This window comes from Populus trichocarpa, chromosome 3 (genome assembly GCF_000002775.5).
Source record: "Populus trichocarpa isolate Nisqually-1 chromosome 3, P.trichocarpa_v4.1, whole genome shotgun sequence".
In the NCBI taxonomy this organism is placed as follows: Eukaryota; Viridiplantae; Streptophyta; class Magnoliopsida; order Malpighiales; family Salicaceae; genus Populus; species Populus trichocarpa.
The window spans coordinates 10,734,271-10,756,998 of record NC_037287.2 but is presented as its reverse complement, the minus strand read 5'-3'; the positions used below and the strand labels follow the sequence as shown (position 1 = coordinate 10,756,998).

General features: G+C 31.8%; 2 protein-coding genes across 3 annotated transcripts; both read left to right on the top strand.

Annotated features, from left to right (window-relative positions):
- Nucleotides 1–5,817: 5,817 nt before the first annotated feature.
- On the top strand, nt 5,818–8,183 carry LOC7471645 (RING-H2 finger protein ATL22). Of its 2 annotated transcripts, XM_052451558.1 has the most exons (3): nt 5,825–6,225; nt 6,627–7,192; nt 7,625–8,183. In XM_052451558.1, exons 2-3 carry the CDS (start codon nt 6,730–6,732, stop codon nt 7,777–7,779), a joined length of 618 nt encoding a protein of 205 aa, XP_052307518.1. In that variant the 5' UTR covers nt 5,825–6,225; nt 6,627–6,729; the 3' UTR covers nt 7,780–8,183. The 2 variants fall into 2 exon arrangements, with proteins under 2 accessions (XP_002304296.3, XP_052307518.1); XM_002304260.4 differs by having other exon boundaries at nt 5,818–7,192.
- A 5,176-nt stretch (nt 8,184–13,359) lies between these two features.
- On the top strand, nt 13,360–21,316 carry LOC7461990 (uncharacterized). Its single transcript, XM_002304259.4, has 12 exons — nt 13,360–13,728; nt 15,068–15,152; nt 15,506–15,557; nt 15,648–15,668; nt 15,763–15,816; nt 17,536–17,586; nt 17,793–17,855; nt 19,594–19,659; nt 19,811–19,849; nt 20,163–20,285; nt 20,423–20,515; nt 20,778–21,316. Exons 1-12 carry the CDS (start codon nt 13,506–13,508, stop codon nt 21,087–21,089), a joined length of 1,182 nt encoding a protein of 393 aa, XP_002304295.4. The 5' UTR covers nt 13,360–13,505; the 3' UTR covers nt 21,090–21,316.
- Nucleotides 21,317–22,728: the final 1,412 nt, after the last annotated feature.

Here is a 22,728-nt window from a genome sequence, read left to right as displayed (position 1 = left end):
GCTCGCATTGGTTGTTCATAAATTGTGACTGTTGGATTACCCAATGGTTTTTTTTTTTTTTTTTTTAATTATTATTATTATCAGAATTGTTTAGTTTATACTAGTTCACAGGCTAACTCAACATAGCGGGTCCAAGTTTAAAACATACCAGTAAAGAAATATTTGATGTTGTTATTAAACGTAGCTTAGCGGGTTAATATTGAGAATTTTCAATCTAATTTTTGTTTAATTTGAATTTAAAATTAAATTGTGTGGAAGTTGATTCGATATGATTCAATTAACTTGATTGGTCCAAAAACAACTCAGTCGAACAATAAAAAAAGTACGAGGATAAAATAATAAAATTAAAAGAAAAAATCTTTTAGTGAACTATTTACCTAGCTTGGTTTATAATTATTAAACTATATGAGTATTTTTTATATGATTGGCCAATTTGACCAATTAAAAAACTTAGTTGGATGTAAAAAAAATATAAGTATGAGATTTGGAATACAAGTAATTAAATTGAAAGAAAAAAATTTTCCAACCTAATTTTTTTATCTAGTTCAAATTTAAAATTAAACTAAACGAGAGTTTTCTTGTTATGATTTAACTAATTAGATCAGTTTAAGTTAAACTACGTCATTGCTCACGGTATAATATGTTAAATTAATTATTTTTTAATATAAAAAAATATTTAAATATTGTTATTGTGTTTTTATAACTATATAAAAATTAATCTAATATAACCTAATCAAGTTTGCATAACATGAATTTCATGTCAGTGAAGAGATCTCTACACCGAAACCATTATTTAGTCATTATTTAAGGAAGCATCCCTGCCGTAATTTAATAAATGGAAGTTTTATTTCAGTTTCTCAACACCCACCAGGGAATCTGGACTAGTGATCTGTCTTGACTTGGCAAGAGTATGCCCGAGTCATTTACGGTCCAATTGTCAACTCTCCTCTCCTTGCAAGGGACAGCAATTGCCGGCTTATAATATATAGATGATGAGAATATCCGTTTTAGTGAGAAAGAAGGTAAAACTGATGGTGGAGACGATGTTTTTCGTTTTGTGCTTTATAATTTCTTTATGAATCCTAATTACTTTTAATTAGATTAGATGTGCTTTTCATAAAAAAAAATATTCTCTTTAAAATTAATGGATAAATAAAATTAAGCTTTGCCTAAAGAAATGCATTTTTTCCCTTGCTTAATTTAAATTATTTGAGTTTTGACGTATATTTATTTTAATTGATATAAGTTCTTATTAATAAAAATCATAGATCCATGAAAGTAAAAATCATTAATAATCAAAAGAAATATTAACAAGAACAAAAATATTTTTTAAAAAAATTTAGATCATTAGAGTTTTTATGATCATTTATTTTAATTATCGCAAAAAAAAAAAATCAAAGAATCTATTCATCTTAAATCTTAAATAGATGAGTTTTAGCTATTCCATGATAAATGAGAGAAACAACTGAGGTAAATTTTTTGCGTGCGCCTAGATCTTTTGTTTTTTACTAGGAAAATCAAATTTCTTTGTTAATCTTTAATCGGTATTAATAACTTTTTTTTACCAAGCATCACTTTGCAAATAAGATTTAAGTTTTTTATGGTGATATTATTAATTAATCTATAAAAACATTTATATAAATTCTCATTATCACATGATTAAATAAATTCTCAAATATTTTTTTCTATAATTTAGATAGTTGAAATTATTTAAAATATAAATTCTCATTATCATAAAATTAAATAAACATAGATTTTGGAAAGCAATAAAATTTTCTTAACGTCTAACCTATAACTAATGCTTCTTTTTTTCTTTTTTTTTTCCATTAGACCACTGTCTCAGTAATTTAACTCATTTACCTTTTGCTATGAAATTGCTTAAATTTTATTAAAGACTATATTAGTGACCTGTGATATGTTATGAGCCAGACTTAAAAAATTGTGTAAAAAAAAATGTTTAGACATTGCTACTATATTTTCTGGAAGCAAATGACTCGACTCATATATTTGATTAGGTTTAATATGTTTGTTTTATTTAATTATATAATAAAAAAAATAATTATAATAAATTAATTAAATTAAACAAAAAAAATCATGATAACATGCACAAAAATAATGCTTGCCAATAAAAACGTTTCTGTAATCTTACTTATTAACAAATAAAAATTAAATTAAATTAAAAATATTAATATCCAAAATATATTTTTAATTAATCTAAAAATATATCAATCAACAAAATATTAAAGAATAAAACTAAAATAAATATATTCAATTTTAGAAAAATCACCTATAAAAAATAACCCGAGTCAACTTGGATTAACCTATCAAACACACGACTCGGGTCATGAGAATGGAATGTCCCATAGAAACTAAATAAAAAAAATTATGAAGCCTAATTCTCAGCCAACTCAATGTTGAATAACAAAATTGAAGAAAAATCAATTTAAAAGGATTAAAAAATAACCCGAGTTAACCTGAGTTAATTGTCAAATCCACAATCCGATTTGTGAGACTGAGATAACTCTATAAAAAACAAATTGAAAAAAAAATAATACAAAACTCAATTTCCAACCAACCCAATATAAAATGATGAAATAAAAAAAAGAATTAATAAAAAAACAAAAAAACAATCTAAAAAAACCTGAGTGAACCTACCAAACTTGTAACCTGAGTCATGAGAGCTGGATAACCTTATGGAAATAAAAAAAAATTATAAATCTCAATTCTCAACCAATCCAATATTAAAATATATAATTAAAAAAATATTGCTAAAAATAATAATAAAAAAAATAAAAACCAAATTAGACATAAAAAAAATTTGAAAGCCACCCGAGAGAGTTGGGCACGGAAACCAATGAGAGGATAAAAAAGAGAAAAAAAGAATGGCATACTGAAGCTCATTCACCATCATGCGTCATCTCATGAGAAAGCCACCACTAAAACGATTCAAATGATAACGAGAAAGACCCTTGTATCTCGAAGGAAGGCACATGTGCTACCTCAGTGTAGTGGCTTTCCCCACGTGTTTGTATATGTGTTGTACATGCCAAATTAGTTTTTCTTTTTAGTCCCTGGTATGGATAAAAAAGTGATTGGAAATTTGTTTATGTTTCAATTTGATCCTTAAATTCTAGATTATTTTGAATCAACAAAATTGAATATGATTTTGTTAAACTAACCTTAAATAGTATCAACTAGATACATGCCCCGCGCGATGCCGCGGGTCAATTATTTTTTGCATTTCATAAAAAGTTAAGATCTAAAAGTATTAGGTTTTTTTGCAAAATTATACCCAAGAGTCTTAGGTTTAGTTGCAACGCCTAATCCAAGAGTAATATTTATAATATTAATAATAACATTAAACTTGCATGGCCTAAATTTAAGTGGGTTTGACTGCAATACCAGACCCAATAGCATTAGATGTGGGTCTAGCTACAAGGTCGTGTCATAAATATGTGATAATTAAATAGATTAGTTAAAAAAAAACAAAGAAAAAAAACCAACAGGAAAATAAAAACTAATGAAGAAAAAGAAAAAAATATGAATTAACTGGGTTAACTCGTCATACCTTGAATTCGCATCGTGAAAGTTTGATAATTAAAAAGGAAAAAAAACAAACTAATGGGTTAACCCAGAATTAACTGGGTTAACTCGTCAAACCAGGTTAACCTGTCAAATCCGGAATCCTTGTCATGAAAGTTTGATAACTAAATAGAAAAAAAATTAACATTAACAATTTAAATTAAACAAAATAATTAATTAAAAAGAAAAAAAACAAAAGGATGAGCCTTTTCACTGTGGACTGCACTGTGCAGTCCACAGTCAAATGCATAAAAACAACAAAAAAATAAAAAGAAAAACTAAAGGCATCAGCGGAGAACTACTTAGAAAAAACTTTAATATTAATAAACTAAATTAATTAAATAAAATTAATTAATAATAAAAAATAAAAGAAAAAAAACCTCTAAGAAGAAAAAAAACTAAATAGAAAGAAATTTAACATTAACAAACTAAACTAAACGAAAAAAAATAATTAAAAAGAAAAAAAAAGCAAAAAAAAAAAATTTCAGGTTAGCTCGTCAAACCAAGTTAACCCGTTAAACCCAGGATCCATGTCATGAATGTCTGGTAACTAAATAAAAAAAAGTGAACATTAACAAACTAAACTAAACGAAAAAAATTAAAAAAAATCCGGGTTAACTCATCAAACCATATTAACCCGTTAAACCTAGGATCTGTGTCATGAAAGTCTGATAACTAAATAAAAAAATTTAACATTAACAAACTAAATTAATCAAAAAAAAATTATGAAAATAAAAAACAAAAAAAATTAACGGGTCAACCCAGAATTAACTGGGTTCACCCGTGAAACCAGATTAACCCGTGAAACTCGAGATATGTGTCATGAAAGTCTGATAACTAAATAGAAAAAAATTTAACATTAACAAACTAAACTAAATAAAAAAAATTAATGAAAAAGAAAAAAAGCAAAAAAAATATATTTTTGGGTTAACTTGTCAAATCAGGTTAACCCGTTAAATCCAGAAAACGTGTCATGAAAGTCTGATAACTAAATAAAAAAAATTTAACATTAATAAACCAAATTAAACAAAAAAATTTTGTTAGAAGAAAAAAAAAAAGAAAGAAGCCAAAAAAAATCCCGAAAGGCATAAAAAACAGCTAAAAAAATAAGACAACTTAAAAAAAAAAAAACAAAAAACGAATCAGTGTTTTACTGTGGACTGCACTGTGCAGTCCATAGTAAAACACTGATCCGTTTTAGTATATGTTACAATTAATTAAAAAGAAAAGAAAAAAAATTTGGGTTAACTCGTCAAATCAGGTTAACCCGTCAAACCCGGGATCCGTGTTATGAAAATTTGATAACTAAATAAAAAAATTAACATTAACAAACTAAATTAAAAAAAAAATTTCATTAAAAGAAAAATACACAAAGAAAAAAGCAAAAAAAAACCCATAAAGGCAATAGAAAACCAAAAAAAAAAACAGAAAAAAATGAGGAAAAAATTAAAAAAAAAAAAAAAGAAGACAAAAAAAAATGGAAAAAAAAGCTCATCTTTTACTGTGGACTGCACTGTGCAGTCCACAGTAAAAGACTGAGTCCTTTTAGCTATTGTTATAATTGTTTTTTAAAAGAAATCAAATAAAAAAAAACCAAGTAACACAATGCAATATTACAATTTACGGTGCATTGTAAGTGAGGTTATAGTTTTAACCATAGTTTTTAGACCCGGTCCGGTGGCTGGCCCGGGTTCTGGGTTTTGACCGGGTCACCAGATCGTCTGGGTCAATTTTTTTATTTTAAAAAAATCAAAACGACGTCGTTTTAGTAAAAAAAAAATCAACGGGTTATAACCGAGTTTTTGACCGGGTCGCCGGGTCACATCAGGTTTTTCCTTCCTCTGTTTTTTCTTTAACCTGACCCGATTCCAGTCCCGGGTCAAGTTTTAAAACTATGATTTTAACTATGAGATATATATATATATTTTTTTCAATTAATTAATAATGTTCAGAATCTTACGAAGAAGTCGAAATTTACGTAAATGATAACAATTAAAATACACTGTTTAGGAATCTTCCAAATTTGGAGAAAGAAAAATTTGTGAAGAGCTTGCGCCCAATGGTCAAAATCACGTAAATGTTGGCGAAATACAATGAAAAGTCATCTTCTTACGGAAAGACCCACGAGTGAAGTCTTCCAGAGGATAGAAGAGAGACAAGTGGAAGGCAGCAGAAAGTGATTTGCAGTAAATGATTTTGAAATTCTGCATACATCACCATCAAGGCTACGTGAAAGACAGGCCACTGCCTAGATTTTAGATCACCAAACGCTGGAGCTACTATCTTGTTTCCACGCCCAGATTTTTAGTTGGGTCCCAAGCAACCTCTTCAACTCCCCTTGCAGCCCGTTGCTTGCTTTTTGTAAAGAAAATATTCCACCAGCACCAAAAGCAGGGGAACAAAAAAAGTAGAAAGTAAATAAACCCAACAATTTAATCATGTTACTTAGGGCCGGCTACAGCTTCCATGAGACCTCGCAGTGCGCAGTCTCACTCTAAATTAAAATATTCTGCATGTCTTCCATTCATTTAGGGTGTCCTACACTTTCTTATTTTCTTCTTAACCTTTCCATAACCTCAGAAGAGTTCTTTGGTAGGCAGGAAAGTCCTCTAGAAAAGTGCTGCGTGCGTGGGCAAATTAAAAGTAAGTTGTTTCCAGGTAGTTTTCCCAACATTTACGAGTTGGAAACAAACTTTATAGTACTTTCTTTCCATCTTGTTTGTATTCCAATGGGGAAAAAAATATATTTCTTTCCATCTTGTATATCTTCCATTGGGAGAATTTACCGGGAAACAAGTTACTTGGAAGGCAATTAACTTGTAGTGAGGAGTACATATTTTCTTGATAGTCTAACATTTCAATCAGACAAGGTTGATGCGCAAGATCTTTCTATGTGACTTGTATAGGGGAGAAATCAGAACCAGCCAAACTGTTGTGTCTTCGTTATTACAAACAATGGATGCTTTTATGTTCTTTACTCTCTTCTCCTCCATGTTTCTAACCATAAATGCTTTTGAATCCAAATGTCCAATGGTTAAGTGCAGTCACGGCGGTCCTGATATCCGTTTCCCATTCCGAGCATTAGGCCAACAACCCCAGCACTGTGGTAATCCTGGTTTCGAACTTGTTTGCAGAGATAACACCACCATGATTCATTTCCCAACTTATGGACCCTTAGTTGTGAAATCCATCTCTTATGATATCAGAAAACTCAGTCTTCTTGACCCCAAAAGTTGTGTCCATGAAGTCTTTCTTAATCTTAACCTCTCCGGTACACCTTTCCAGTATTACTATCTTTTGAAGAACTTTATATACCTCAATTGCTCAACCAGGCTTTCGCCTTCTTTCGATGAGGTTTCATGTTTGAGTGGTTCCAGACATCATGTTTACACAGTCGAATCTTCGTTGCCCATTCCAGTTTCTTGCAGACCATTGAAAGCTATTCCCATTCCATTTTCATACAGTCCTTATCTTGCTGATAATAGTTTTGGCCTTGAATTAACTTGGAGTATGCCTGGGCGCAAAGATTTTGAAGAACAAGTAGGCTCATGTGTGTTCCAGTCCAAAGCAGGACCTAAATCAGGCTGTCCCAACATAACACTGGATAAAGGTAAAGTCATAATCTTCTGATAGCCCTTGGATCACTGTTAGCTACTAGTCATTGCCGAATGGTGCTGATAAGAGGTTACTAATCTGATGCCTGGAACAAGTTGATCAAATTGACAATGACTTTGAATTGTAAACAAGACTAGGAAAAGTCTTCTGGGTATTTCATGAAGTTTCCTTATGGGTACCAGAGAGAGCATTCATTTTCTAAAATATCATATCAGTGGTCCACCTTTCCCGTACTTGGAATTTTTAACAAGTATCCACACACATTTTTCACAATTATGCGTGTACTTATTTCTTTTTCATTATTGAGAATTAAAATCCTTAGGTTTTGTTGTTGTTCACTTAGGTCCTCTGCTGCCCTATTCAGAAGCAACTTATATACATAATTTGATACGGAGATCAGTTTAACATTCAGATCTTACTTTTGCAGGTTTTTCAATTGTGCATGTATTGTCAGGTGAAGCTGTGTCTATGATCTTGAACATTCTGCTATGTATTTTTGTGGTGACAACAATGATGATAAGCATAAAAATCTGTAACTCGAAGAAGGTTGATGAACAGACAGAAAATGAGAATCTACTGTAGGAAGTATCCAACTGAATGATTTTCTCCCCTACATACTCGAGACAACTTCTAAAGATTGAGATTTCAGAAGGATTTTATTAACAGTGGTGGAGCTCTGTTGTTATGTCTTCTAGTAGAACAGGCTTACCATGATATGCTTGTAAAATGAAAACACAAGTCATCACTAGGCAAGCAGATTCTGCACTATCAAGTCCTGAAATCTTGTTAGAAATAGTCTGCAGTGGAATATTGTAGTGGAAACCAGAAGGAATAGACTAGGATAATATTTTTTCTCTCTTAAAATATGATGCATAAGAATTCTACTTTTTTTTTTTCACTTGCATTAGTTGTTCCGTTTTGTAAGATTTATGATTTGGAAAAGATAAAATATTATGAAATCCAAATCACATTGTCCATTCAAAATAGCCACCAGAATCTCTCTTATTTCCCTTATCATTTTTCTACCTTTTTGTCTAGATAACATATCACATCAAGATTATCATTTTTGTTTTACAGGTTTCTCTGTTGAAGTTGACATGGAAATTCCACTTCTATGATCACAGTGAATAGGTTCTTAAAACATGCTTACTTACGATAATAATAAAGATATATTCTTCTCCTTGATCTGAAACCATTTTTCCATAATGAAGGAATGAAAGCAGGAAAAAGAAAAACCTGATGGAACTGGAATCCCTCCCTTACCAGCTCATAATCCAAGATTGTAACTGTATACAATAAATTGTCTTAAATCAGACGAGAAATTTGGCTAGTGAGAGCTAGAAGGATTATATATTTTGCATCCAATCTAAAGCAGACTGTCAGCTGCAGGCTTCCATTTCATTACCAAAGCATCACTGAAGCACTGCTTCATTATATCTGTTGTTTCAGTATTGATGTATGTTATATAATGCTCACGTTGTTGCTCGATTGCGTCTATTTCTTTTCGTAGTTACTCGATCTCTTAAGAAATCCTTCTTGTTATATAAAATCACCTGAGCCTGTTCCTCTGCAAACTTTACGGCTTCAAGACCAAACTCGCTTTAAATGATCTTTCATGAACTGAATTTTGAAGCCACCAACAATTTCCACTAATTTTATGCACTTCCACCATATCTGACAAACAAGTCTCTCATCATAGGGATAAACAATCGAGGGATCATGGAATCCCCATTGACAAGGTTCGAAATCCTCAAAGATAAGTAAGCTTCCAAGTTATGGATAAGATGGCTGAAGATTTTATTGATGTTTTGTAATTTTTACAATGTTATTGCAATTTATTGGTTGTATAGTTTAAAATGATCAAAGTTTCATGCATAGGGTAAGATCTTCCCCTCTCTATCATGTAAATAGTATGTGTTATTCTTGATGAAACTAATAACTTCGTAAGATTCATCTTATTAGAGTGTTAACTTTCCATTTTCTTCTGCATTTTTTGTTGTTTCAAGCTTTCTTAGAACGAGGTCTTTAAAGTGGAAGAATCTATTTTTTTTACTTGAACATGGAATTCATACAATAAAGATTGTTTTTCCTTCTTTTTTTTTTTTTTTTCACCGACTAGTAGCCCTAGTATCTTCTACTACTAATTAATTATAGAAGGCTCTTTATCTTTAAAATGACCCCTGCATTGACCTACTAACAATTATGAATCATTATGCACTTGTAAAGAATTGACGGTTAAAGATTTTCCTAGGTTAAGGTTGGCTTAGAGAGTTCTATATTCCACTATATTGTTTGGTAAATAAAACTTAAAACACAATCCATACTCAATGGTATGTTCTTCGAGGCTAATTAGCACAATTCCAGCTCCATATCCATTTACATTGGAGGACCCATCTATAAATAGTTTCCAAATAATAATAAAAGGTATAGATTTGGTTATGGTATCCTTCTTACTTTTTTAACCAAAGTTATATTTGTCAACTAGTCAAGGTACATTACCTCTTAAATGAAGCTTTTTTAAAAGAGCTTATTAATTTCCTTAGATATTATCCTTTGTCCCTTCTCAAAATTCCTTTTTCTAACAAAAAAAAAAAAGTGAATGAAGGTTTTGTGTTCAATATTGAGGTTAATACTAGGCATATATGAGGGCTTAAAAGTGAGATTATCACTTTAAATTGTAAAATTTTTCAATCCAAAGTTTACTATAAACTGTAATTCAATTACTATGCTAGTTCATTTTTCCAGAGGTTGACTTTCTGTAACTCTTTCTTAACCTTTATGTGTATTTCCTTCTTTTCCTTTAACTCTTTTGATCCTTTATAAACATATCATTTTGCTTTCTAAAACAAATAAATATGGATATATTTGATGCCAATTAGTTCTTCTTATTGTGCCTATCATTTTTTTTTATGGAGAATGTCATGGCTTAATATATGATGATAATCACAAAGTTAATCCCATAAAAGAAGGATCATTCAATGATGACATTATAAACCAAGTATATTTTGATGACTACAAAGGTTTGCCAGAAAGTTTTGCATTTATGATAGGTACCCATGATTATTGGTATTTTTAAGGCACCTTTCACTAACATATCTTTTTTTATATCTCAACAAATAGTGTTTGACCAACTTTATCTTAGAGTTATTTATCAAGATATAGTTCATCACATTTTTAAAGAGAATACTCATCGTATTACCACTTTCTATTAGGTCTCTATGAACTTGGTGATTGGCAAAAACTTTGGTTATCACTATGGTATCTTCATAAGAAAAGGTTATGTCCTATCCAAATTATAAGGTAAACAAAATTGGCTCATTCTATAAGTTTAGGAAAAAGGACATCACCAATACTTGTTTTTCATATACTTTATTTTCTTAGTTGAAGTCTCCCATATAGAATAGCCCAGTTAGGATCATGTTTATCTATGAAAATACCTTTTGATATCCCCATTTCTACCCCTTCTCTAGTCTGATTAGGGAGCTCTTCTTTATAAATTATTAGAGATAGCCCTTGTTTATGAGCCTTTATATTTGTTTTTAGGTAGAGCACTCCTTGCATCATAGTTTTTATATTGATAAAACAAACAATACTTTTTTATGATTTTATTTTTGTAGATCTCCTTTTATAGGAGATGGTGAAACATAGTTTTTTTTCTTAGATAATCATGTAGACTTTTATTTAGGTGACTTTCAGTGGTATGGTTTGAAGCTCTAAAAGAGGAGACAATAATGCACTGACTGTTTTGAGTTTTTCTTATTACCCAAGAGTTATATAGAGATTAACTTTACTTGAGTCATTTATCCTATCACATATGGTAAGTGAGCATGAAATTATCTTTCCATACTCATTTACTCAACCCAAATATAATTCTTTATGGCTTGCATAGCTTTTCAAAGTTTTCTATCCAAGAGGAGGTATAATTCATTTTATAAGGCTAGGTCATGGACTTCATTAATCAAAACCTTCACGGTTTTTAACTCTAATAAGCTTTATACTTTTAACGTATCTTTATTAAACATTGTAAGGTAAGCTTTTATGCTTTCGTCTTTATTTTAAGAGATAACATATATTTTTTATAAAACTTATTTATATTGGGATACTAGTGCTAAATCAGAAAATGAGCTTAATATAGAGATCCTTAAAGATAAATATAAAGCCAGAGTTTAAGTTATGTCACCATGTTTAAGCCCTCTAAATGTTGTAGGCAAAATCTTGCACATTACGTTGGTATCTTACATGATTAACTATATGTTGCTATGTATATTTTGCATATGCTCTCTAAAAGGTAGTTAACCCATTATAACTATATAATTTTATTTTGGCAGAGATAAAGTTTTAAGGGAAACAAGTGTCAAGACATATCTTATTAGTAAAAAGGTCTTTACTGATGAGGATTGTATAATTCTACCTCAATGGTCTAAACCACAAATGAACTTGACTTAGACTCGTGACTTTTTCTATCAGGATTATTAGAGGAGTTTGAGGAATAATTGTGGTGGTTATGGATTTAGTTATATGTTTATTTGTTTTTAGCTTTTTCCATATCACTTCTCTATTGTCTACTTGGAGAGTGCTTCTCATAGCTACGAGAATGACTTCCATAAAGGTTATAAGAGTGATGATGATCTCTTGTTTTTTTTTTTTTACCATGTCATTTTGTTCTTCCTCCACCTTAAAAAAGGAGTTGTTTGAACATATTAGAAGAAGAAAGAGATGAAACAAATGGAGCTGGTAGGGCTTTTGGCTATTTCTAGCTTCAGTTAGAAGCTTCACTTGTTGACATAATCTTTAGAGATCGAGGAGCATTGTTAGTTGAAAGGCTAACAAATCTTCCAACCCTTGATGTATCTTGATTATCAGTCATAGTCATAGAAAGAAACCTTAACTTATAAAATAGAAAAAAGAAACTAGTATTTGTTCAAAGGGTTTTTTCCATGAATGGTGCCACTGATGAGGTTGTTGAAAACCTTTAATGAGAACAATCTTTTAAAGTGGTCGAGGAGATGATAGAAATGGACTTGTGTAGTTGTAAAATAACTCTTTTTGTAGATTTGGGGATAGAGATAATAATTTAATCTGAACCTGATGGATACCGACCTGAATAAGTCGGTATTTTTTTTGACTCAATGAATAATAAATAAGGTATGAATATAGTCAAAACAGACCCAAAACCTACCCGAACCTAACTTAATATATATATATATATATATATATATATATATATATATATATTTAAATTTTTTTAATACAAATATAATATGATATATACATATCTAAATATTGACATAAAACATATATATGCTTCAAAATATATATTTTAACTTTTTTATTTTTTTATTAATTAATAAATAATAGCAAAATAATAGATACCCGTTGAATATTCAAAACCTGATGAATAATTTATTAATATCTAAATATTTTATTTAATAAATAATAAATAGGGTATGAAAATCAAAAATTTTGACTAGCGAGTCCTCATTACTCATTATCTAACCGTTTTGAATCCATGTGGGGTGCTCATATAAGAGTAAAATAGTTAATGTATTTATTATTTATAATTTTGAACTTCTCTAGAATAAAAGCCATAGTGATATCAAGTCACTATGAAAGCTGTCATCATTCTAGGTTATGTGAGTTATGTGTGGTTGATGACAAATATTAAACTCATTTTTAAAATAATATTTGCTCACATTTAATATATGTATGTTTTGTTTTTTTAATTAATGATGAATGGATAAAGATTTAACTATAAGGTTATAAAATTATATAGATCAGGCAAAATCAAGGCAACCCAAGCCTAAATAAGAGCTCCTTGTCTAATTCCCAAGAATATTTATATTATTTAATATTTTATTTTATTCAATTAGTCACGGGTCAGATTTTTTTTTTATAATACTAGTTATTTCTTATAAAAGAATTCAAATAATTAATTATGTAATATGATATATCATATTGCTCCACAATTCATAACACAGCATGGAAGACAGACCTGCAATAATTGTTTTGATCAATTGCTTTGGACGAAACAATTATGACAGCCAACAACAACAAAAAAAAGAAAAAGAAATGAAGCACGGTTGAAATTAATATTATCATTTAGGCAATTATTATAATTTTTTTTTTCTCTGGCTTAATTTTCTTTAAAATAATAATTATAATTCCAGTTGGTGACTTGAAGAAGCAAGAGCAACAACAACAAAGATGCCACGAGTCAAGTTATTGGTATATGATCAGATAGATTGTCCAAATTGATAAATGCCACTGCCAAGGGGAGTTGTTAGGATCATGAGATCTTTATTGCCTCCATGTTTTTAGCTTTCTTCTACCTATCCTTATCCTCCCCTTCAAACTCTTCTTCCCCGGAACTTCAACTTGTTTCAAAAGTTCCTGGAGCAGCTAAAAAACAAAACAGAAATCCCACCATTTACATCATGCCTTTTCACTGTCCTTGTATTGTCTTTCTCTTCATTGTTTTGATTTTTGTAATCAGACCTGTTGCACATTCCTTGCCCTTTATAGTTCTTCATGGTAATTGTCTTCTGCTCCTAAGCATTTTCTTTTTTTTGCCATTTTTTGGTTTATTATTTGAGTTTTTTAGTGACCCGTTCTTGTATCTTGCTCTTTTCTTTTTCTGGGTGTGTTAATTTAGTCAGATAAACGCTTATAATGGAATATTTTGGAGTCTGATTGTGTCTATTATTAGATTAGAAAGTATTGTTCTGCTTCTGTGTAGTTCACTACTAAAGTGAATCATACTGTTTTCCTTTTCCTTTTATCTTTTATGAATGAATAAAGATAATTATATTATAATTTTATTAATGGATTTGGCAATTGGCATTGAGCAGTGACATTAAAAAAATTCTGTCCAGATAAGATGCCTTGACACCAACACTATTTCGATTTAATATGTTTTATGAAGAATTTGAAGAGAGAGAAAAGGTGAACTTTTGTGGGTATTAACATAAGCTGCAGATTAGGAGGAAGATGATAGGAGAACTTAATCTGCCCTCGCAGACTCTTTTATTTTATTTTATATTATAGGAGAACTTAGTAAATAAAGCATAACACTAAAAATCATGATTTACATGTGAACATGCTGCTTACTGGAAGGAGAATAAAATGAAATCTAATTCCACATTCGAGAGAAATTATTGTATTAGGAAAAAGATTGTAACTTGTATGTTTTCATGCCAGGTAAATCATGTCGTTCAATGTAACACTAAAATAAAAACTATAGAGAATGAAAGTGTTTGATTTACCTGCAACTGTTCTTATATTATAGAAGTGAATTCATAAATCAAGGACAGAGGGCATATGTTGCAGATGTATTCAGACTGGCTGATTATGTAAACTGGAGTTGGCAAGAAAACAACAGTTACTTGGAGTGCATAATGTACTGGGTTCTTGTGACAGGACTTTCTTATTATGGCAGATAAAGTATTACATAGGTTTTCATCCCCATGCATGGAGTAAATATGGTGCAAAGCTTGTCTAGAATATAAAATACATATTACTTAGCAATATTTGGATGTTCTGCAGATTTTAGACACTCAAACTGTTGTGTGTGAATTATTTGTCTTTAATTCAGAATTTGAAATTAGATGAATGCTTTTGTTCCATTCTGGTTTTTTTTTCTTTTGGGTGATTGTTTAATTTAAGTTTCAGCATTTCCAAACTTTTGGGCTTTCGCTTTCTATATTACTTATGTTAGTTAACCTTTCTTATTGACAATGCATGCCTAGCTTCGTAAATTTTGTCGAACCATTTAACATAATAGTGGATACTGTAGTTCAATGACATTCTATTTGAATTTGTATTTTTACGCTTCTGTGATTCATTTTTTTTTTTATTCTTCCTTTTATGGCAGGCATTGGAGATCAATGCAAGAATCGAGGAGTAAAACATTTCACTGAGGAACTGACAAGCATTTCTGGGTCTCCAGGATATTGCTTGTATGCTTTTCTACTTTCCTATCTTCATGTCATTTAAATCATCCTAATATATCTATTTTTCTACTTATCTAATTCATTTCTCGCTATTTAAACATTGGATTGTATTAAGTGGCCACTGAGAATGTGAACCTGTTAAATTTTTATGCAAAGTTTTTTTGCTACAATCAGCCAAACTGAATTTCTAGTAAACTAAAGTGCTAAAACTTGACTTTTATTGTCTTTCAAGGCAAAACTTGAGAATTTCAATCTCTTTTTTTCTCCTTCCCTCCTGATAATTGTTACAACATGAGCACTAATGGGTAAATTATTTTCCAAATGTGGTTCCATTGCATCAATTGCTTTTCTTTGTGCAGAGAAATTGGGGATGGAGCGTGGGATTCCTGGTTTATGCCTCTTGAGGAGCAGGTAAATTTAGTGGAATTACTACCAAGCCTATCATTTTTGACATAGCATTCCTCACTCTCTTACAATTTGAAACATATAATGTGTTTGCAGACAGAAATTGTTTGTGACAAGGTGGGAGAGCTCTGTGGGTAATTATGGTTACTATTTTTTGTTTTATCATTTTATGCTTGTTTGACCACGAACATATTTGTTTCTATACCTGAAGATCAAGAAAATGAAAGAATTGAGCAAGGGCTACAACATAGTTGGTCTCTCCCAGGTAATTTATGGCCATTGCATTATTTCCACATTGCACATATTTGTTTGGAACATTCTCTCCGTTGATGTTTATTTTTTTACACAGTTCAAAGGTGCCTTGTTTTATTATATCAGACCCTTACTTTTTATTAATCCTTTTACCTACATGACCTGATTACTGTTTCATACAGTAGGAAACCAGTAATAAGATTTGATCAAGAACAGTCCTACAAAGCTGTAAAGGCAAATCAACTGCATTTTTATCCCCTCATCAGAAGTCAGAACATGATATTGAAAGTGGAGTGCATATGTGTTTGTAGGAGTTCATAAACGTGAATTAAATATATAAGGTCTCCCCATCTTGATATGAAGGTTTCCTAAAAAAAAAGGGGAGAAAGAAATCAATGCCATCCCTTCATTCAAGTAATTTCACATCAGTACATGTGATCTGAACCCTCTCTTGGAAATTATTCATCATTTTTAGTTCAATTGTTTGTTATTGCATCCTTTCGCCTCTTAAGAAAAATGGTTGGTTGTGCAAAGCCCATTGTGGGATCTGGTCATGTCATTCTGTTTTTCTCTAGAAAGAGATTGAGTTCAGCTAAGAGAAGGCTTTCCTTTGGATTGTTGACTAAATGGAAGAATCAAGCTGGTCTCATTGTTTGTAAATGCTGAATGCAGCATCAATCATTCATTTCAACAGGAGTTCGTACGAATGGAATTTGTCGTACATTTTTCCTTGCCAGTCTGTTAATCTAGGATATTCTCTACTTAAAATATGATAATGGCACTTCAATCTTTTTTGGTAGGACAGAGGTCTAGGGAGCCAAGTACTAATAAGCTTTCCACCCTCTTATTACTTTAGCACATGTAGTTTGAATCACTCTCCTCAATGCTTTCATATTTCTCATCGCATCCTGCTAGTCATTCTTGCTTTCATCATTTGTTTATGATGTGATACTAATTTTCTTAAGAGCAAAGGGTATGAAAAAAGAAAGCAATGAAGAAGTTACAGAGTCAGGCAAGAGAGAGAAGGCAAAGATAGAACCAGAGAGAGAGAGAGAATGAGTCATATTTACTTAACTGAATATTCTATCAAGTGCGGCTCATGTTTGTAGGCAATAGTCCAATTATGTTATAACATCAACTAACTCCCAGCAAAACCAACTAATACCTCCTAATTAACTAACTTCACAAGTTTTTGCCACCTGTTCAGTATAAACAGCATCAGTTTTAACCATTAGCTTCATGCCATCTGTCCATCCAGAATTTGTTTCAGCTTTATGGTGAGAGATCACAAGTTTTTCTACTTGTCCAGAATGGTTTGCATTTAAAGTTGTTCTTGTAATGAGTAAAATGGATGATTAATTTCAGCTACTGGCCTACTTATTTGAAAATCTTGTGGAACTGCATTGATGTAGCATATCTACCATAAGGTCCATAACTTTTCAGGATATTGCAATTTGTTGTTGTAATGGTTTTTTAATTGGTGTACCAATCTTATACACTTTCTTGAGGATAAAAGATGGTTCTGGTATTTTCTGGGGAAAAAATGGATGAATAAATATGTAAATAAAGTCAAGAAGAATGCCTGTCTGGTCTGCATTTATTATGTTTAATGACTTAGAGTTTGTTACAGGTTATAAAAAAATATGGTTTTGTTACCTGATTTTGATGGTTAGACAACTTCTGTCTAAGTTGCTCATTCCTTTTTTGTTCCCTTTCACCTTTGGTTTAACAGGGCAACTTAATTGGTCGAGGTGTGGTAGAGTTTTGTGATGGTGGACCTCCTGTAAGCACAACCTCTATATGAACTTCTTTAGCTCTCCCTTTTGGAAATAGTATTACTGTATTCCACAGTTCCTTTTTATTATTGCATTGAGCAGTGCTGCTTTAGGTTGATCAATATTTGACAGATCAATCTTCTACATAACATTCTGAAAGTATTCTGTAAAAATACATTTTTAAATAACAAATAACTTCTCCGTCTCCAAACAGGTTAAGAATTTCATTTCTTTAGGGGGACCACATGCTGGCACTGCCTCTGTTCCTCTTTGTGGGGTAAGCTCTTGCTTGGTTTTTCCTTATTTGTACTTCCTCAAGATGTCTCTTCGTATTCTTAGAAATGCCTTAGCAGGGTTTAATGGGAAAAATGCTTTTGAGAGTCAGCTTTAAAACCACTGAAAATACAGAAAAGCCCTTCAAATTATCTATACCTATTTGTAATGATAGAAAGTAGAAGCAGGTTCAGCAAACACCCTTGCTTCAAATTGCATGTTACATCTTCAATCAACTCTTATGATGAAAAAATATTTTGTGCATGGCCTTGTTTCAAGCTGCAATTACCCACCACCTTAGCTGAATATAAACTTGATTTACAAGTTGTAAAACATCTATGTGGTTAAAAATATCGTTAAGCTTCTCAACGAGACAATGTCAAAGCTACTATGTTAAAAAGTTTTGTTGTCTCCCTTCTATTTGGTAATTGGTAGGAAGACTGCACTGTAATCGGACCTGTGTTATTGAAAATGAAAGGGCCTTTCTGACCTAAATACTTGTGGATATTCATTGACATAGATAGGAGATAAAAAGTTTCATACTAACAGAAGATTAATCGCAACTTTCTAGCTGTTGTTTTGAAAATAATTCACTAATGGCATAGCTATTTTTTGCAAATTACAGCATCTGAATTTTATGGGACCGAAGCACCAATTCATGGAGTTGAAATTCAAATGTTGGATTTGAGGTACAAAGGGATGTACTTAATGCATAATAAATAAAATTTAAGGCACAAAGGAGTCCTGATTGTTCGGTTGGTTGGTTTGGTTGATTTTGGGGGAATTTCTAAAGGGAACAAAAAAAAAAAAGTTTTCCTAGAGCAGTGCCATCTGAGTGAGTACCAATTTAAACCAAACCAAAAAACTTAAGTTTGGTCTTGGATTTATTTTGCCTTCTGGACTGATTGAGATCCAAAACTTTTGATCAAATCAGTTAACAATTGAGGCTTGCTGTACTTTCCAAACACAAATCCTTGTTTGTGACGCTTATATTAGTAGTTAAGCATGGAGGGAATGTCTTTTATTAAAGATGGTATCAAAATAATTATAGAGGTTGTGGTTCTCATTGTAAATGATGATGGATTCTTGAGTTTCATCTTAAGTAGTGACCCTGTTTTTGAATGAGTTCATCATCGTACTCTTTACAGTAAGGCCATTAAGCTAAATCATTTTTGTGATCTCAGACCAAGTTACAGTATCCTCTATAGTTTTCCATAGCAAAATGTAGATTGGTTAATGCATTTTTGAAAATTTTAAATTGAACCATAAGGCTGGTCTTTAGGTTATAAGTTGAAGACAAATCAAAGAATTAAAATGTGTCCATTTGGTTCTAACCAAATGATCCTCATCCTTATAAAGGTGTTGGACTGAAGATAGAGATATAGGTTGAAGAATAAAATTGTAGAGCAGAAGGAGAAAGTCAAGAGGTTGAAATACAAAGGTACGAATCAAGTTTAATCATATAGGGTAAAACACAAATGAATGGCACTGAAGGGCATGGGGTTTTATGCACGATACAGAGTCAAAATGCAGTAATATGGACTTCAACTACAAAGGTGTGGAATTGACACAGGTCCAAGAACTGCTTGTGCATACATTTATGAAGGCATTATTATGGTTTATTATATATTAGTTCTTCTGAATGTGGGAAAGCACCTATATAAAAATAAAAATAAAAACTCCTTTTTAGTTTCTTTCTAAGGGTTCTGATTAATATGTTTAAAATGACTATACTTTTGCAGTCTGGCATTTTTTGCATACTTGCAGATGCCCTAATGAAGTCTGAGATCTATAGCGACTATGTCCAGGTATGCATCTATCTCTAGGGTTTCTTTAACTTTTGGAGGAGCAAAGAAAAGGAATTCTTTTTCCCTCTTTCATTACTGCTGTCAAATATCTTTCTCGTTCAAATATCCCTGAGAAGGCTTGACAATTTATAGTTGACATGTGGAATTGCAGGCTCACCTGGCTCCCAGTGGCTATCTTAAATTTCCTAATGTGAGTAGCATGCTCTGTTGATGTATAGATAACAAAATGAAGTTTCTTTTGATTGCATGATCTCTCTGTGATCAATTTCTTCAGGAAGCCTGTATGATTGTGCAATAACACAGAAATCTATAGCCTGCTTGGGCCAATTTATTGTTGGTTTATGATTTTTTTCTTTTTTTGAAGTGTGTTTTCATGGAATCAATCTTATAAAAGGATGGCCATTAAAGATAGGTTTTGTTGTCTCCTTAAATTAAATTGTTTTATACTAATTGGGTAGTGATAGCTCAACATCTTGATATGAGAAATATTTCTTGATTGGTAGGATATTCCACGCTACTTAGAGAAATGCAGGTTTCTTCCGAAGCTTAACAATGAAATTCCTGAGGGAAGGAACACAACTTACAAGGAAAGGTTCTCTAGCTTGCAAAATTTGGTGCTTATTATGGTGAGAAGAATTTCCTTTTTTTCTTAATATAACATTACTTGGTCCCTTTGGAAATTTTATTCTTGATTTTGACAGTTGGTGGAATTCTAATTGTTGCTTCTTTTTTTCTTTTTTTGTCTCTTTTTGAATTTCAACAGTTCGAAAATGACAGTATTTTGATACCCAAGGAGACATCGTGGTTCGGATATTATCCAGACGGGGCTTTCAAGCCAATTGTCCCAGCAAAAGAGGTATAATCTGTTTTGTAACAAATTTTCAAATCTAAATATGTTTCGTGGCTGAGACTTCTGCATAAGTTATTGAGCTTGATATACAGAGATTTCTGCATAATCTCTGTTCAACTGAAACAAACAAGTGAATAGCACAAATTGCCTGGATCTCATTTTAAGATTTATTTAACTTTATGAACTATAAGTTTCTCTGTTAAGAAAAAAATATATATATTTGAGCAGGAGCTTAGTCGTAACCTTTTTTTCTTTTTCCTCCATGCAGACAAAGCTTTACACCGAGGACTGGATTGGTCTCAGGACCTTAGACGAGGCTGGAAGAGTTCATTTCGTTAATGTGTCAGGAGGTCATCTTGGAATTTCTAAGAGCGATTTGAAAAAGCATGTTGTGCCTTTCTTGGTGGATGAAGCTTCAGTAAAAAAGTATAGCAATGCCAGGGTGCATAGACTTCCAGGCACAATCACACAAAACTACCATAGGAAACAAGTTGCGGGCAGCTTTAATGACGGAACACCTTCAGTAAAAGACATTTTCAGGGAACTAGTTGGTCTTGAAGAGGAGAATGATTCAGATTGATTTATGAATATGGAATATCGAAGCCTACGGTTATTTGTGCTTGACCCTTGACAGGGATCATCAATACGTATAGTAAAATTATTGTCCTCTTTTGCTTTAGCCTTGCTATACCAAAGACATTCTGATCAAATCCCTTAATGTCTGCCATTCCACACAGCTCCAGGATTTGGCCTGTATTGTTGCGTTGAAAACATGAATTACGACTTTACACAGTAACTATTGGTATCGATGACGTTCTTAGATCCACTATTTTGTGTCTCCCTGCATCTGGCTAGTCATGCGTGCATGAAATCCAGGTTGTCCAGGAAACATATCTGTACACAAGTGCAGCTATAACATTTGCTAGCTAAATTGGTCCTTATACGTCATTCAAAAATAAAGAAACATGATCGATTAATAATTTATTGATTACTTTCCTGTTTTCCCAGCCTGCTCCCAGTTGCCGATTGAAACCCGCTATAGTTCTGGGCAAATCCACTCATGTTAGTTTCTGATTCTCCGTTCTTTCCTTTGCACGCCCTTCTCATCAGCAACCTGGAGGCTCTACAATGGTACGTGCAACCAGTATGACATGTGTGTGAGTTTATTGTGCACTCAAATAGTATGTAGCGGCCTGGGGTGAATTTCTTGCCCTATATTTTTGCGCACTCTTTACTCAGATTTGCTGGACCTGTGGGCTCAGCGTGTTAAATTAAAAAAGAAAATTAAAATCCATCGGTAAAATCACTGTGGCATGTAAGTGAGTTTACAGTGGACTCATATAGTATATACTAGGTTATTTCACAAGCTACGCTGGGAATAGGATTAAAAAAACATAACCTAAAAAAATAATGTTCAAGTCACGAGAAACTCTTTGTTAGTGATTTGAAGGATATAACTTCACCTTACTTAGAAGGTAAGACAAAAGTGTGGTTTGAAGGATTTTTGATAGGGATCATGATCTTACTAATTAGGAGGAGTTTGTTTGATCTATTTGTACAAGGTTTGGTAGCAGAAATGATGTAGTAAAGGAGTTTAATAAGCTTGTATAGAATAGAGGAGTATGTTGAATGATTTGAGGAGCTTAAGTTATTAATAAGCACTTCGAATCCTTCACTTTCATAATTAAATTACATTTCTAGCTTTATTAGTGGACTTGAAGATGATATTAAATCAACACTGAAGATTTTGAAGCTAACAGTCTTAGTACAAACATTCGATTAGGTCGGTGGCAAGAAGAGTCTAATCAGGCTATGTCTAGAAGGAATAGAACATCTCCTTCATTCAATAATGGAATACCATTAGGTAAACTTTTTTCCAATACTCCTTATACTATAAAAACTGATGTGACAAAAGGAGGAAAACGAATGCATAATTCCTTATATGAACAGATGAGAAAGTTAGGGCAATGTTAAAAGAAGGATAAATTTGTTCTGTGCCATAACTGTAACAAAAAGAACCTGAATATGATGAATGGTGTGGATGAACAAAATGATGAATTTCTAGAAGTAGAGGAAGGAGATAGTAATAAGATGATAACCGGTGAAGATCAAATAGATGAGTATGGGTTGTCACTAAATGCTTTGGCTGAGAATTATGCCCATAATACAATAAGGATTAAAGAAAATTGTTAAAACAAAAACCTTATAATTATTATTGA